The 12,873-nt window shown below is 40.0% G+C and overlaps 2 protein-coding genes and 1 non-coding gene across 3 annotated transcripts in view; 2 read left to right on the top strand and 1 right to left on the bottom strand.

Moving 5' to 3' along the window:
* The window catches only part of IDH3G (isocitrate dehydrogenase (NAD(+)) 3 gamma), a 12,352-nt gene extending 6,888 nt beyond the window's left edge, over positions 1 to 5,464 (bottom strand). Inside the window, exons 1-7 of the mRNA XM_015815105.1 lie at positions 5,350 to 5,464; positions 3,515 to 3,556; positions 2,666 to 2,677; positions 1,595 to 1,692; positions 1,340 to 1,452; positions 879 to 939; positions 407 to 539 (exon numbers count right to left, since the gene is read on the bottom strand). Of these exons, the coding sequence (XP_015670591.1) occupies positions 407 to 539; positions 879 to 939; positions 1,340 to 1,452; positions 1,595 to 1,692; positions 2,666 to 2,677; positions 3,515 to 3,556; positions 5,350 to 5,418 (528 nt within the window). The 5' untranslated portion in view covers positions 5,419 to 5,464. The remainder of the gene's footprint in view (positions 1 to 406; positions 540 to 878; positions 940 to 1,339; positions 1,453 to 1,594; positions 1,693 to 2,665; positions 2,678 to 3,514; positions 3,557 to 5,349) is intronic.
* Positions 5,465 to 6,627: 1,163 nt separating this feature from the next.
* Positions 6,628 to 9,998, top strand: RPL10 (ribosomal protein L10). Its single transcript, XM_015815104.1, has 7 exons — positions 6,628 to 6,654; positions 6,750 to 6,782; positions 7,796 to 7,854; positions 8,098 to 8,205; positions 8,297 to 8,435; positions 8,777 to 8,939; positions 9,765 to 9,998. The coding sequence occupies exons 2-7, from the start codon at positions 6,760 to 6,762 to the stop codon at positions 9,918 to 9,920; spliced, it is 648 nt and encodes a 215-aa protein (XP_015670590.1). The 5' UTR covers positions 6,628 to 6,654; positions 6,750 to 6,759; the 3' UTR covers positions 9,921 to 9,998.
* On the top strand, positions 8,498 to 8,631 carry LOC114922524. The gene has a single exon (XR_003810420.1). It is a non-coding gene; the product is annotated as a small nucleolar RNA SNORA70 (small nucleolar RNA).
* Positions 9,999 to 12,873: the final 2,875 nt, after the last annotated feature.

The following is a 12,873-nucleotide window of genomic DNA, read 5'->3' as shown; positions in this document are numbered from 1 at the left end:
CCTGCTCTAAAATACCCCATATAAAAACCTATACTAAAACCTAATTAAGACTACGCCAGGCCGGCCGCACGAAATAGATGGGTTTTCAGGGCTCGGCGAAAAAGGCGCAGGTCCGCAGTTGTACGTAGGTCGGGGGGTAGGTCATTCCAGAGGGCAGGAGCTGCCACAGAGAAGGCTCTCCCCCTGGGGGTCGCCAGCCAGCATTGACTGGCCGACGGCACCCTAAGGAGGCCCTCTCTGTGGGAGCGGACTGGTCGAAGGGAGGTATTTGGTAGGAGGCAGTCTTGCAAATACCTAGAACAGAGATTTAACACATACACACACACACATACATGAATGGGGTTGAGGCTAGCAGCAAATGTGGAAAGAGAAAAGAACACCATAAGCTTCCTGTATAAATGAGCACCTCATGTTCTAGGCTGCTGTATTCCCCCTCTGTGTTCTCCCGGACAATGAGGATGTCGATGTCCTGGTGCCTGGTTGCCACACCTGGAAGGCTCTTGCAATGAATCAGATTGGCAAAGAGATCCAAAGTAGTACTGTGGAGACAGAGAAGGAAAAGGGAAGCTCACACAGTGGAGAGTCACTGCTTCTCAGCTGCTTAAGCACCAGGAAAAATGCAGCCTGCCAAGAAACAGGCAATAGCCTTATCTAGCTGATCACCACAGGCTGAATATCCCATGAGCAAAAGATAGTCTCTCAAATGTGGACCACGATCCCTGCCTGTCTAATGCTAGATCCCAGTCAAATAAGTGTGTTTGTTGTGTTGCTGCTGGAGCAAAAGATGTGGCTGTCTGTCTGAAAGGCGATGTTGTGCAGGTCTCATTTAACTAGTTCCAAAGTTCTGCCTGCCACTTTAAGTTGAGCCTTCATCTCACCGCAATATGTTGTTCCGGGACTTGTGCGAAGGTGGCAGGTTATGGTTTGTCTCGATGTTTCCTATGAAGGTCAGGAAAAGAACGTGAATAAAGACACCGGATTTATGACCAGCAAACATAAGCTACTGAGAAAAGCACTTTAAGAAATGTATCTATAGAATCACTTTTTGGTGTTTATACCTTTTAAATGTTTTTTAACACCCCTTCGAATTAGCTTTGAAGACCACACTGATTCTTTATCTCACTGTAAGGATTCAGGGCATGAGAAGAGACACTGTTTCCATCTCCATTCCAAACTCCATTAACTTCTCATATCTCAAGCAATACAATTCTATCCCTGTGCTCCATACGAACAATAGCCCTTTCCAGCCTTTCCATTAGCACAGATAATGTCAAATCTCCACTTTGTGTTTTAGCCGCTCCAATTTTGATGATTGTGTGGGGAAAAGGACCACTATTACCTTTGAGGGCCACACGGTTACGGCGGATAGCCATGATAGCATTTTGTATGTCACTTTCAGAAGCCTCTGAGCTCACTAGAACTTCCTCAAAGTCCACGGGTACACAGGCATGCCTGGGGCAGAGAAAGAGAGAGATCTAGGCCAAACATACCAAAGAGAATGGAAACCCCCAGTATTGGCAGGGTGAGTCTTCAAAGTTAGGCTGCCTTTGTTTTAGGCACAGCTCTAGAAAGGTGGAAAAGAAAGAAACCATACCGGAACAATTCTTTGACATGAAGCATGAGCTCTGGCCCAATCCCATCCCCTGGGATCATGGTCACTGTATGGCGACCACCATACTTGGCTGGGGGAGGCTACAAAAAAAAAAGAGAGAAGGGATGATTTCAAACAATCCAATCCATAGTGTCTTCTCAAAGAGTCTGCATTATTGAGCATCATCATCAATCCATTTAAAAAAAGGGAATCATCAAAACATTTCCTGTGGCTGTCCATTGCAAAGTGGGGGGGGGGGGACAATTCAATGGACGAAGAAGCTTGTGCACTATCTGGTAATCTGGACAGAAACAAAGTCTGAGACAGCTAGGATTGGGCTTTGAAAAGGAATCGGACCCAATCTCTGTGTTATATTTGGATTCCTGGGACTGATAGCATAGAAAAGCTCTTTCAGAGATTCTAGGAATTATCTGAAATTACTGAAAAGATTTTTGACAATGGACCTCTGTCATCTGTTCCAAACCTGCAACAACATTTTTAATAAAAATATAAAAATTAACCATATCCTTTGCCCAGGATTTTCCAGGATAGGGATTTATAATTCCTTTTAGGACCCTCTTGTCCTTTTAGTTTAAGGAAGAGAAAGACGAGGAGTGACATGATAGCAGTGTTTCAATATCTCAGGGGCTGCCACAAAGAGGAGGGAGTCAGGCTGTTCTCCAAGGCGCCTGAAGGCAGGACAAGAAGCAACGGATGGAAACTAACCAAGGAGAGAAGCAACCTAGAACTAAGGAGAAACTTCCTGACAGTTAGAACAATTAACTAATGGAACAATCTGCCTCCAGAAGCAGTGAATGCTCCAACACTGGAAGTTTTTAAGAAGAGACTGGACAGCCATTTGTCTAAAATGGTATAGGGTTTCCTGCCTGAGCAGGGGTTGGACTAGACGACCTCCAAGGTCCCTTACAACTTAATAATAATAATAATAATAATAATAATAATAATAATAATAATAATAATAATAATAATAATAATAATAATTAGGAGACAGCCTTCATATTTCTTGGCTGGCTCTTTAATTTTTCCATGCAATGAGGTAGGAAAATTACTTACAATACTCTGTTGCTATAAATGATGTGACAGGAACAGGGTAAGGTGAAAGAGAGAGAAAAGAAAAATGTCTATATTAATCTTAGAAAATATAAAATTAAGCATAACATCTGTGAATCATTTTGTTACTACCATTTTTACATTACCTTTCCAAAACAGTCTCCTAAGGTAAAGAAATTATAAAATATATTCATAAAATACTGAATTCAGACAAAACATTTACAATTTCTATGTCCTAAAATAAACCATAATAGCATTACAAACTGCAGGATTTTACTTCAGGAAACAATATCACTCAGGATTGCAGAGATGGCCAAGTTTCATTCAAAGACAAAAGTGATCATGAAGCTAATCCGCTTGTTTATAAAGATTGAGTTTAAGTGAAAAAAGAATGAAACAAGCACCTTTTAAAAATGATTGAAAGACTGGGAAAACATTTTCCAGTGGCTTAAATCTATTGCAATCGCATGCTCTGATCTTTTACAGTATTGTTCATTATTTGCTCTTGCTAATTAATTTGGCATTCAGAATGCATGACTGGGCAATTTGGAAAAGGTCTCTATTATACATATTCCTAATCCCTAACAGTTCTGAAAAAGTCTCAGATGAGAATATAGTTTTTTTAATTTTGAATGAAGAGAAAGATTTTCATTCAATACTGAAAACCACATTTGTTATGATCCAGTGCAGCATTATATTTACATAGGTCCCAACCTGATCATCTAAAACAGTTGCTATGGAATCTGTTCCAACATATGCAGCATCAGGTTGGGGAATGCTATAACGTGGAAAAGAGTATGATTTTTTCACAACAAAATCTTTTTACAGTAAAGATGCATAAATTATACATACTGAGGCAATATTTCTGTGATTGCCATCTGTTATAGTGTGCACCTGTGAGACAGAAGGAAATAACAGGACAGGTAAGAGAACACATTTGAGAATCTAGAAGAATCTGTGAGTCTTAAGAGGGAAACACATTAGTGATTTACAAAATATTAAATTGGGACAACCAGAACAATAATACATACTTTGTTCAAATTCAAATTAAATGAATAAAAATACACAAACATGTTAAGGATGCATTCTAAACTTGAATATAGTTCCATTAATAGGATTTACCCACAAGCTTCCTATAACAGGTATAATTTGACATTGGCCCTAAGCCTGTTACTGAAACCTCTTCCCGCTAATATTAGTGAGAAGTAAAATGAAATGAGCAACCATGCTTACAGAGAGAATTCTCTTTCCATATTGCAATAACATGGGTAGCAAACTAGTGTTTTTTTAAGCATCGCTGAGTACAGATAGTCCTCAACTTACAACTACAATTGAGCCCAAATTTTTTTTTCCAAAGCAAGACAGTTGTTAAGGTGTCCCATTTTATGACTTGTCTTTTGTTGAGTGAATCACGGCTGTTAAATGAATCTGACTTTGCTTGTCAGAAGGTCGCAAAAGGTGATCATATGACCCGAAGGACTCAGCAACAATCGTAAATATGAGTCAGTTGCCCAGTGCCTGAAGTTTGATCAGGTGACCATGGTGATGCTGCAGTGGTTGTGAGGGTGAAAAGTGGTCATAAATCACTTTTCAGTGATATTGTAACTTTGAACAGTCACTAAATGAACTGTTTTAAGTTGAGGATTATCTGTAATCAGGCCCAACAGTCACATGTAACAGGGCAACTGATGAGAATTTTCTACCTCTTTACATTTTTGTGATACAATCAGAAAAGTTGTAGTAGAAAAAGGGTCAGATGTCCTCTGTTTTGTATGACAGAACATAATAAAAGTTTATGTGGAAAAGCTTCAGCAAAATGTGTACAAATAAAGGTAAACACATTCTAAATTCTTTGTGATGGAACTCAAGGTATAAAAATGCTTGTCAATAACTGCTACAATTTTCTTTTTTCCCCATGACTTGTTTCTATGTTTTCAATACCAAAGCCCAGAGAAATTAGATGATTATTATTTTTAAGCAGATCATTGCTTCCAGCATGAAAAATAAAATAGTAGGATGCTGTTCAGATGTTTTACAACAACATAACAAGCTATCATTTAAAAAAAGAGCAGTGAGTTCCCAATGACTTTGAGAAGCCCTGTGCAAAAAATAGGCGGAATCAATTTCACCTCTCATACACGTGCAAGTGCTTCTCTATGACTACCAAGTATTTAACAATAATAACAAAACTCCTTGTTTCATTTAAATTAAACAAAAAAATGAAGAAATCTTGGGTAAGTGCAGTTAAATTCTGTTCTCCAACAGGATTCTAATTCTACAACTTGTTCACAAGAAACACTTCCTTTATTTAAGACCATTTTTTCCACTTGGAAAAAAATCTGAATCCGTTTCTTGCAAAACAAATAAGCCTGAAGTAGATATGTTGTTTTCGCTCTGTGATTTTTACCATCCAGTTTTGCAAAATAACTGCACTCGCCCAGTCAAAAAGAGCAATAATCCCACCCACTCCATGTAAAAATCGCCTCTTTGGGAAACGCCCCTATCAAGAGGTCAAACCAATGCAAAAGCCTCTTTCTCCATTTGCACCGCCTATCAGGCTCATCCCAACCAATCAGAAAAATCGCAGGAAGTTTTCCCCCATTTCTCCCCTGAACAAACCGAAGTATTCAATTTCATTTCGCATCCCGTAAACTCGATGTTAAAATCGTATCTAATAAACCTCTCACCGATCGAGGTACCAGCAGAGTCGGCCTCCAAAGCTGCCTAGCTGTGCTCAAAACCACCGAAACAGCCATCCTTCAGTCTCCTTCGGATAGACGAGCATGGAGTGGATAATAAGACCCAGACATCGCGAGACTTAAAACGAAATCCCGCGCGAGTCTCCATATTCCCGCGCGAGTGATTGCATGAAGCTCACGCTCCAAATGTGGAAAAAAGAAAAACTATAATCTGTCTTTGGGACCATAGAGATAGAAATATTTCCCCTCCAGTGTTTCTCAACCTTGACAATTTTAAGGCATGTGGACTTCAACTCCCAGAATTCCACAGCCAGCATTGCTGGCTGTGGAATTCTGGGAGTTGAAGTCCACATGCCTTAAAATTGTCAAGGTTGAGAAACACTGTTTAGCTTCAAGTGCGAATTGTTTCATTCATATTATAATATTCCGGAATATGGCGTTGATGTTATGTTGTTATTATTAGGAATCCCTTGGAATCATTTGAAAATGGCGAGATAAAACTACTGTAATGCAATGTGTTTCTCATTTCCAATGGGATACGTTACTGTCGCATTGCTTTTTATGCAAACATGCACATAAATTATGTCTTTTTGTAGTTAAGGGAGAGATGTGTTACTCCCGACTGTATAAAAACCTCAACAGCTTGAATTGTTACTGCAAAATTCCAATAAATTGTTTGCATCAAAATTATTTTTAAAAGCCAATCGCACAATCTTGAAATCTCATACTGCAGGATTTAACTTTATATCTTCCTACTGTAATCTGCGGAACTGAAAAATAACTTAAAACGAGCCTCTAGGAACTGCCATTCACTCGAACGTTGTGGGAGAAATCGCATGCCTGTCGAGCGGTGTCCTGCACTCAAATCCAAAATTCAGTGACACAGGCAGATAGGCAACCTTATTGAATTATTCTGATATTTTAAACGAACTCGTTGCCTTATATCTAACTCTCCTGGGTCATATCAATGTTCAAAATCATGGATTAAAACAACATAAATCTTCCGACTGTATCAAAGGTAACGCCCATCACGTTGTCACCTTCATAATTCCTCCTCCCCCCCCCCTTCCCAACAGCATAACACAAAGACTGTAACCCCACTTGGGTAGTATTCGGGGTTAGTCTATCCCATTTCTCTATGGTGTGCCATCTATGGAATCCCCTCCCAGCACAGGATCCAGTGATGACTTATCTATGGTCACAGACATCCTAGAGCGGTGACATTTATAAGTAGTGCGCAGGCGCTGACCCACTTTCTTTCCGTTCGGCGAGGTATGTACGCGTGTGATGGCGGTAATGCGGTCCAGGGAAGGGGAAACAAACTAGGCCCCAGACTGGGTCTCATTTTGAACGTCGGGATTGAAATACTGTACCTTTTTCTCTTTCAGACCCGCAATCATGGGCCGCCGACCAGCACGTTGGTGAGTTAGTGAAACGCTTCATCGCGAGGATTAAGCAAAGGAAGCGTGGCTGCTTTTTGTTGGGAAGACGATGGGCTTCTTCCGGAGGAGGGAGGGAGGGAGAGCCAGGCTTACTCTTAAGATAGTGTTTCTTTCTTAAAGTGTGGTCGGGGGACTCCTGGGGGTCCCCCAAGAACCTTTCGGGAGGATAAAATCAAAATCGTTTGATTTTGATATTGAACATACTTGCACAGATAAGAAACAATGTCACTCTTACCGGTTTTTTTTTTAAAGGTTTTGTTTCATAAAAATGATATCTGACGGGTTTAATTTTGCTATTTTTACATGATCCAGTAAATACAAATGAATCAGTTTTATAATATAAATGCTGGCAGGTATAAGCCAAATGAACAAAAAAATATTCCTTTTTGAGAGAGGTTTTAGCCACCTGTCAGAACTTTGCCAATCACAGAAGCATTAATTAATGAACATTTTCCCTCTTTATTCATTGAGACAAGCAAAGTGTCTATGGATGGTGATTGTTAGCAAAGTTCAGGATTGTCCAATATTTTACATTTCTAGTCTTTTGCTTCATGATGCAGGGTAGCTTTTAATTTAAACCATCATAGGGTACGTACAAATAGTAAGAACTCACCTGGAACTAAAGCATAAAATTCCCAGTGGCAAATGAACAAAGTGCCAAGAGGGCTAGATTATTGTATTCCAATAAAAATGTAACAATGTACTGCAGGAAGCAATTCTCTGCTATATCTCTTGTTTTTCTTCAGACTAATAAATGGGCTTGTACTAGAAGGATGATATGAATGAGGTAGTTTACCTCTAAAGCCAATTTCTTGATTTCCCACTTGCTCAATTTCATATTCTCCACTAAAAGTAACAAGATTGGTTAATTTGAAATTAAGACCACCATACTAAGGAATAGCTCTCTAAACCTATTTCACTAAAAGAGGGCAATGTCAATTTATTTAAATCAAGGGACTGCAGTTTCCCACTCAATTTTATTTTTCCTCTAGTTATCGATACTGCAAGAATAAGCCTTATCCTAAGTCCCGCTTCTGCAGGGGTGTTCCTGGTAAGTAGGATATTAAAATTTCTTGGGTTTAACTACATTTAAAAATCTATTTAATAATATGTATATCTGTAGATTTGGAGAGCCATGTAGTATTGATTCTGTTTTGGTATTGGCTAAGAGGACCCAGTAGCCTGGTTCCTAATTTAATGAGTAATTTCACAATTGATAAGCTTATCAGAAATGTTTTGTTTTAATATGATCTCATATGAGAATGTTTATTCCCCCCCCCTTTCCCCCCACCAGATCCCAAGATCAGGATATTTGATCTGGGCAGGAAGAAGGCGAAGGTTGATGAGTTCCCACTCTGTGGGCACATGGTGTCAGATGAATATGAGCAATTGTCATCGGAAGGTAAGGAGCAGTAACAGATAGTACAGCCTATCTGCTTGAATGCTACTGATATTTGTAATCTGCCGTATTTATACCTTGCATTTTCCTTTAGCTCTAGAAGCTGCTCGTATCTGCGCCAACAAATACATGGTGAAGAGTTGTGGCAAGGATGGTTTTCACATCCGTGTACGTCTACACCCCTTCCATGTCATCCGCATCAACAAAATGTTATCCTGTGCTGGAGCTGACAGGTAAAAAGTGTATTACAGAACCAGTTTTGGTGTCTGGCTTGTGGGAGAGCATGAGAATGAACTTGCAGTCAATTAAGCCGACCAACCACTGTTGCTATCAGCGGCTGGTGTGCACTGTCTGCACACAGCAATTCCCTTGGTTGTGTACGTGCCCTGTTTGTTGTACAGAGCACCTTAAGGGACCTTGGGAACATATATTAGTCAAGTATAGTAACGAGCAGAATGTGAGTGGCTGACTTCAGTCTTGAGAAATTATGCTAAGAGTTTGATTGGTGGTTTGTTGATGGCATCAGTATCAGTGCATTGTGCCGATTGCAAATTATGCTTTGGCTTCTCATTAGGCTCCAGACTGGAATGCGTGGTGCTTTTGGCAAGCCTCAGGGCACTGTGGCCCGTGTGCACATTGGCCAGGTCATCATGTCCATCCGCACCAAGGTGCAAAACAAGGAGCATGTAATTGAAGCGTTGCGCAGAGCCAAATTTAAATTTCCTGGACGTCAGAAGGTAGGCTTCATAAATATGTTAAATATCTCAGTTTGCTTGTGAGACCATGTCATAGCGTTGCTATTCTTATCTCTGATTTATTACATTTAATGTCCTACTGTAATCCAGATAGACTTGTCAGTTCCATAAGAATTCCTTTTTATTTCCAAATCCACTGAGTGCTAGAAGTAAATCACCCACTGGGCTTGGGATTCTTATTTGTTGACAGGATACCTCTAAATAGTGAATAGAATAGGAATAAAGGGGGGGAAGGGCAGAAATAGGGGGAGAAATGTAAAAACATGGGCTAAATCTGGCTGGGGAGTGCAGAGAAAAGTATTGTCCCCAGTGCATCTATGTGGGAGAATGGTAATGTTTCTCAACCTCAGCAAATTTAAGATGTGTGGACTCTCAACTCCCAGAATTCCCCAACCAGCAGAGGTTTAGATTGCTGCCAGTTGGTCCGTTGTAATCCCTCTTTTTTTCCTTTTCTGAACACATGATCTAGAGCATACTTTCTCAGTACACAAATGCACTGTAGCATGCAGATGAAGTATGTGGGAAACACAAATACAATTCAGCACAGAGAAGAAAATATAAACACCTCCTATGTCCGCTGCTGATAAACGCCTCCTATGTCCGTTGCAATCCAAGAGACATATTCTCCATTCCTTCCCTGCCTTATTTGCATGTTATTGTAACTGCCTCTAAATGGAATGAGAATGTAGGCATTTGTGACTCTTAGCTCCTTGAAGACAATTGTATAGGCTGCTTCATTCAGACTTTTCAGTGCAGATTGGATTCCTGGCCAATCTTCTCATTTTTTTCTCTCCTCCCCTTTTCCAGATCCATATTTCTAAGAAATGGGGCTTCACCAAATTCAATGCTGATGAGTTTGAAGAAATGGTGTCTGAGAAGCGCCTTATCCCTGATGGCTGTGGAGTTAAATACATACCCAACAGGGGTCCTCTAGATAAATGGCGTGCCTTACATGCAGCATGAAAGTCTGATCTAACTAGAGGACAATTGTGTTAATTTCTTGACAGAAAAGGCATCAAAATAAACAGCTCTGTATACCTACTGTGTGATCGTTACTGCTAGGGTAAGAAGGGGGGTATCTTTGAAAAGTTGTAATTCTCACATTAGCAAATTTCTCTTCCTGATCTGTTACCTGCATACGTAAGGAAGGGACAGAAGCCCAGTATTGGCATGGATTAAAACAACATAAATCTTCCGACTGTATCAAAGGTAACGCCCATCACATTGTCACCTTCATAATTCCTCCTCCCTCCCCCCTTCCCAACAGCATAACACAAAGACTGTAACCCCACTTGGGTAGTATTTGGGATTAGTCTATCCCATTTCTCTATGGTGTGCTCTCTATGGAATCCCCTCCCAGCACAGGATCCAGTGATAACTTACCTATGGTCACAGACATCCTAGAGCAGTGACATTTATAAGTAGTGCGCAGGCGCTGACCCACTTTCTGTTCAGCGAGGTATGTACGCGTGTGATGGTAATGCGGATAGGATTCTTCTGTGGTTTTAGAACAATTTATTTTCAGTGGGAATGCCTGAAAATAGCCTGAAATGCCTTATGTGTAAAGTTACCAATCTGATCTTTGCAACAGACCAATGTAATAAGCTACTTTCTATATAGACTGCTGGAGTTTGCTGATCATTAAATTAAGTATTTAGTTTGTTCAGTTTAAAAAACTTCCTTCAGAACAGGAAATTTTAAGTGATTGAGGGTTGCTAGGGGTAAATTTGATATTGTCCATGGGGTTTTCTTGGCAAAAATACTGGAGTAAATTGCCATTTTCTTCTCCAGCCGACTATATTTGATCAGAACACTCCATTATAACCTGTCCGTCTTGGGTGGCCCTGCATGGCACAGCTCATAGCTTGATTGAGCTGCACAAACGTCTTCAACACAAGGCAGCGATCTATGAAGGGCGTTTATAGTCTTAGTCTTTTTAATGTTGAATTTCAAGCCAGCTTTTGCACACTCCTCTTTTTTGATGAAAGAGGAGAGTGCAAAAGTTTGCTTTAAAAAAATCATGATCATGGCATCCGGTCCTGTCAGTTCCTGGTAAATAGAAGGGGAAGAAATGGAAACAGTCATAGATTTTTATTTTATTTTCTAGGGCTCCAAGATCACTGCAGTCATGAAATTAAAAGACGTCCCTGTCAGGCCTTTTAAAAGTAAAAGAACTTTTCACTTCAAAGAATGGAGCTGAGGGTTTTTCTTTCCTAAATATCTAAGTTGGGACAAGCTGACAGCCCCTTGGGAGGAATGCTATGGCAAATTTAGACGGCAAGTTTATCTCTCTCCTTTTTTATATATGCAAACAAATGTCCATATAGTCAAGGTTATGGTTTTCCCAGTAGTAATGTATGGCTGTAGGAGTTGGACCATAAAGAAGGCTGAGCTCTGAAGAATTGTGCTGGAGAAGACAGAATCGCTTGGACTGTAAGGAAATCAAATTGGTCGATCCTAAAGAAAATCAACCCAGTCTGTACTTTGGAAGGACTGAAGCTGAAGCTCAAATATTTTGGCCACCTAATGAAAAGAAAGGACTCATTGGAAAAGACCTTGTTGTTGGAAAAGATTGAAGGCAAAAGGAGAAGGGGACGGCAGAGGATGAGATATTTAGATAATGTCATCAATGAGCATGAATTTAGGCAAACTCCAAGGGGCAGTAGAGGACGGGGGTGGGCCGGCGGGCCCTGGTCCATGGAGTCATGAAGAGTCAGACACGACATAACAACTGAACATCGGGATAAATGAGAAGTTACTTAGCTCCAAGAACTAGTAGTTGAATACATAGCTAGCGGCACAGCTATTAAAATGTGTTTAAGTATTTTAAATCTCCAGACCGAAAAAGCTACTTTACTCTTCGGTAATATAGTAGTTCTTTGGCAGAAGTGTGAGAAGACTCAGATGTGGACATTTAATTACTATTAAAGTCCCATGAGGGCTTTCTAATTTTCATACAAGCCAAAATACATTCAAGTTCTACAGTGAGAGCTAATTAAGAGCCAATTGCATATTTGATCATCCCAAGATTTAGATAACTACCTTTAGATTGAAATATTACAGAACTTAACTGTTGGATGGACAATGTAGTCCTGCCAGCAGTTTTGGAATTTCCAAGTCATACTTTGTCATCCCTGCTTAGCTTCAGCTGAGGTCAGCCAGGTGCTGCTAAGACTGAGCTCAGAATAAGCACTTGCCAAAATCAGAGTTGCATTTGTTCTTTTTCTGTCATAGTTGAGGGAGAATTATGTTGCTGGAGCCAAGCAAGGTCTGTTGCCTATTATCTTGGGATAATAGATTTTATCCCATCTTTATTTTTATAAATAACTCAAAGTGGTGGATATAACTAATATTCTCCTATTTCCCCGATAACAACAACCCCTGTGAGGTGAGGTGTTGAGAAAACAACTGGCCCAAAGTCACCCAGCTAGCCTTCATGCCTAAAGTGAGACTAGAAGTCAAACTTTCCTGGTTTCTATTCTGGTGCCTTAATCAATAGGCCCGTGTTTCTCAACCTCGGCAATTTTAAGATGTGTGGACTTCAACTCCCAGAATTCCCCAGCCAACTGAAAAGTTACTAAGGTTGAGAAACACTGCACTAGACTAGACTATCAGGGAATTGTTCTGTACTGAGGATAGCAAGGCATTCTGGGACCAACACTGGTTAAGTGAAATAGAGACAATTTAAAAACAAGGTTGACAAACTGAAAAAAATGTAAATGGTAAAAAATGGTTCATAAGGAGTTCCAAATTTTAAGTTACTTCCTGTTCATATCCTAACGTGAAGGGCAAGATATCATGTAAGAACATGACATTTCTGCTATTAGAAAATATTTGATCTGTCTCCCCTGTTACTTGGACAGAAAAAGCTACTTAAAATGCTCCCCTTTAAATCAATATGTTAACTAGACCACAA

Source organism: Protobothrops mucrosquamatus, unplaced genomic scaffold (genome assembly GCF_001527695.2).
Source record: "Protobothrops mucrosquamatus isolate PMUCROS unplaced genomic scaffold, P.Mucros_1.0 scaffold315, whole genome shotgun sequence".
NCBI classification, from domain to species: domain Eukaryota; kingdom Metazoa; phylum Chordata; class Lepidosauria; order Squamata; family Viperidae; genus Protobothrops; species Protobothrops mucrosquamatus.
The sequence above is the reverse complement of the archived record's forward strand: the minus strand, read 5'-3'. Positions and strand labels throughout refer to the sequence as shown.

Excerpts from the sequence above, each read along its gene's own strand:
- RPL10 (XM_015815104.1), top strand. The coding sequence starts at position 6,760 with ATGGGCCGCCGACCAGCACGTTG. Across the intron at positions 7,855-8,097 it reads CTTCTGCAGGGGTGTTCCTG|ATCCCAAGATCAGGATATTT; the intron begins GTAAGTAGGATA and ends TCCCCCCACCAG. Across the intron at positions 8,206-8,296 it reads TGAGCAATTGTCATCGGAAG|CTCTAGAAGCTGCTCGTATC; the intron begins GTAAGGAGCAGT and ends ATTTTCCTTTAG.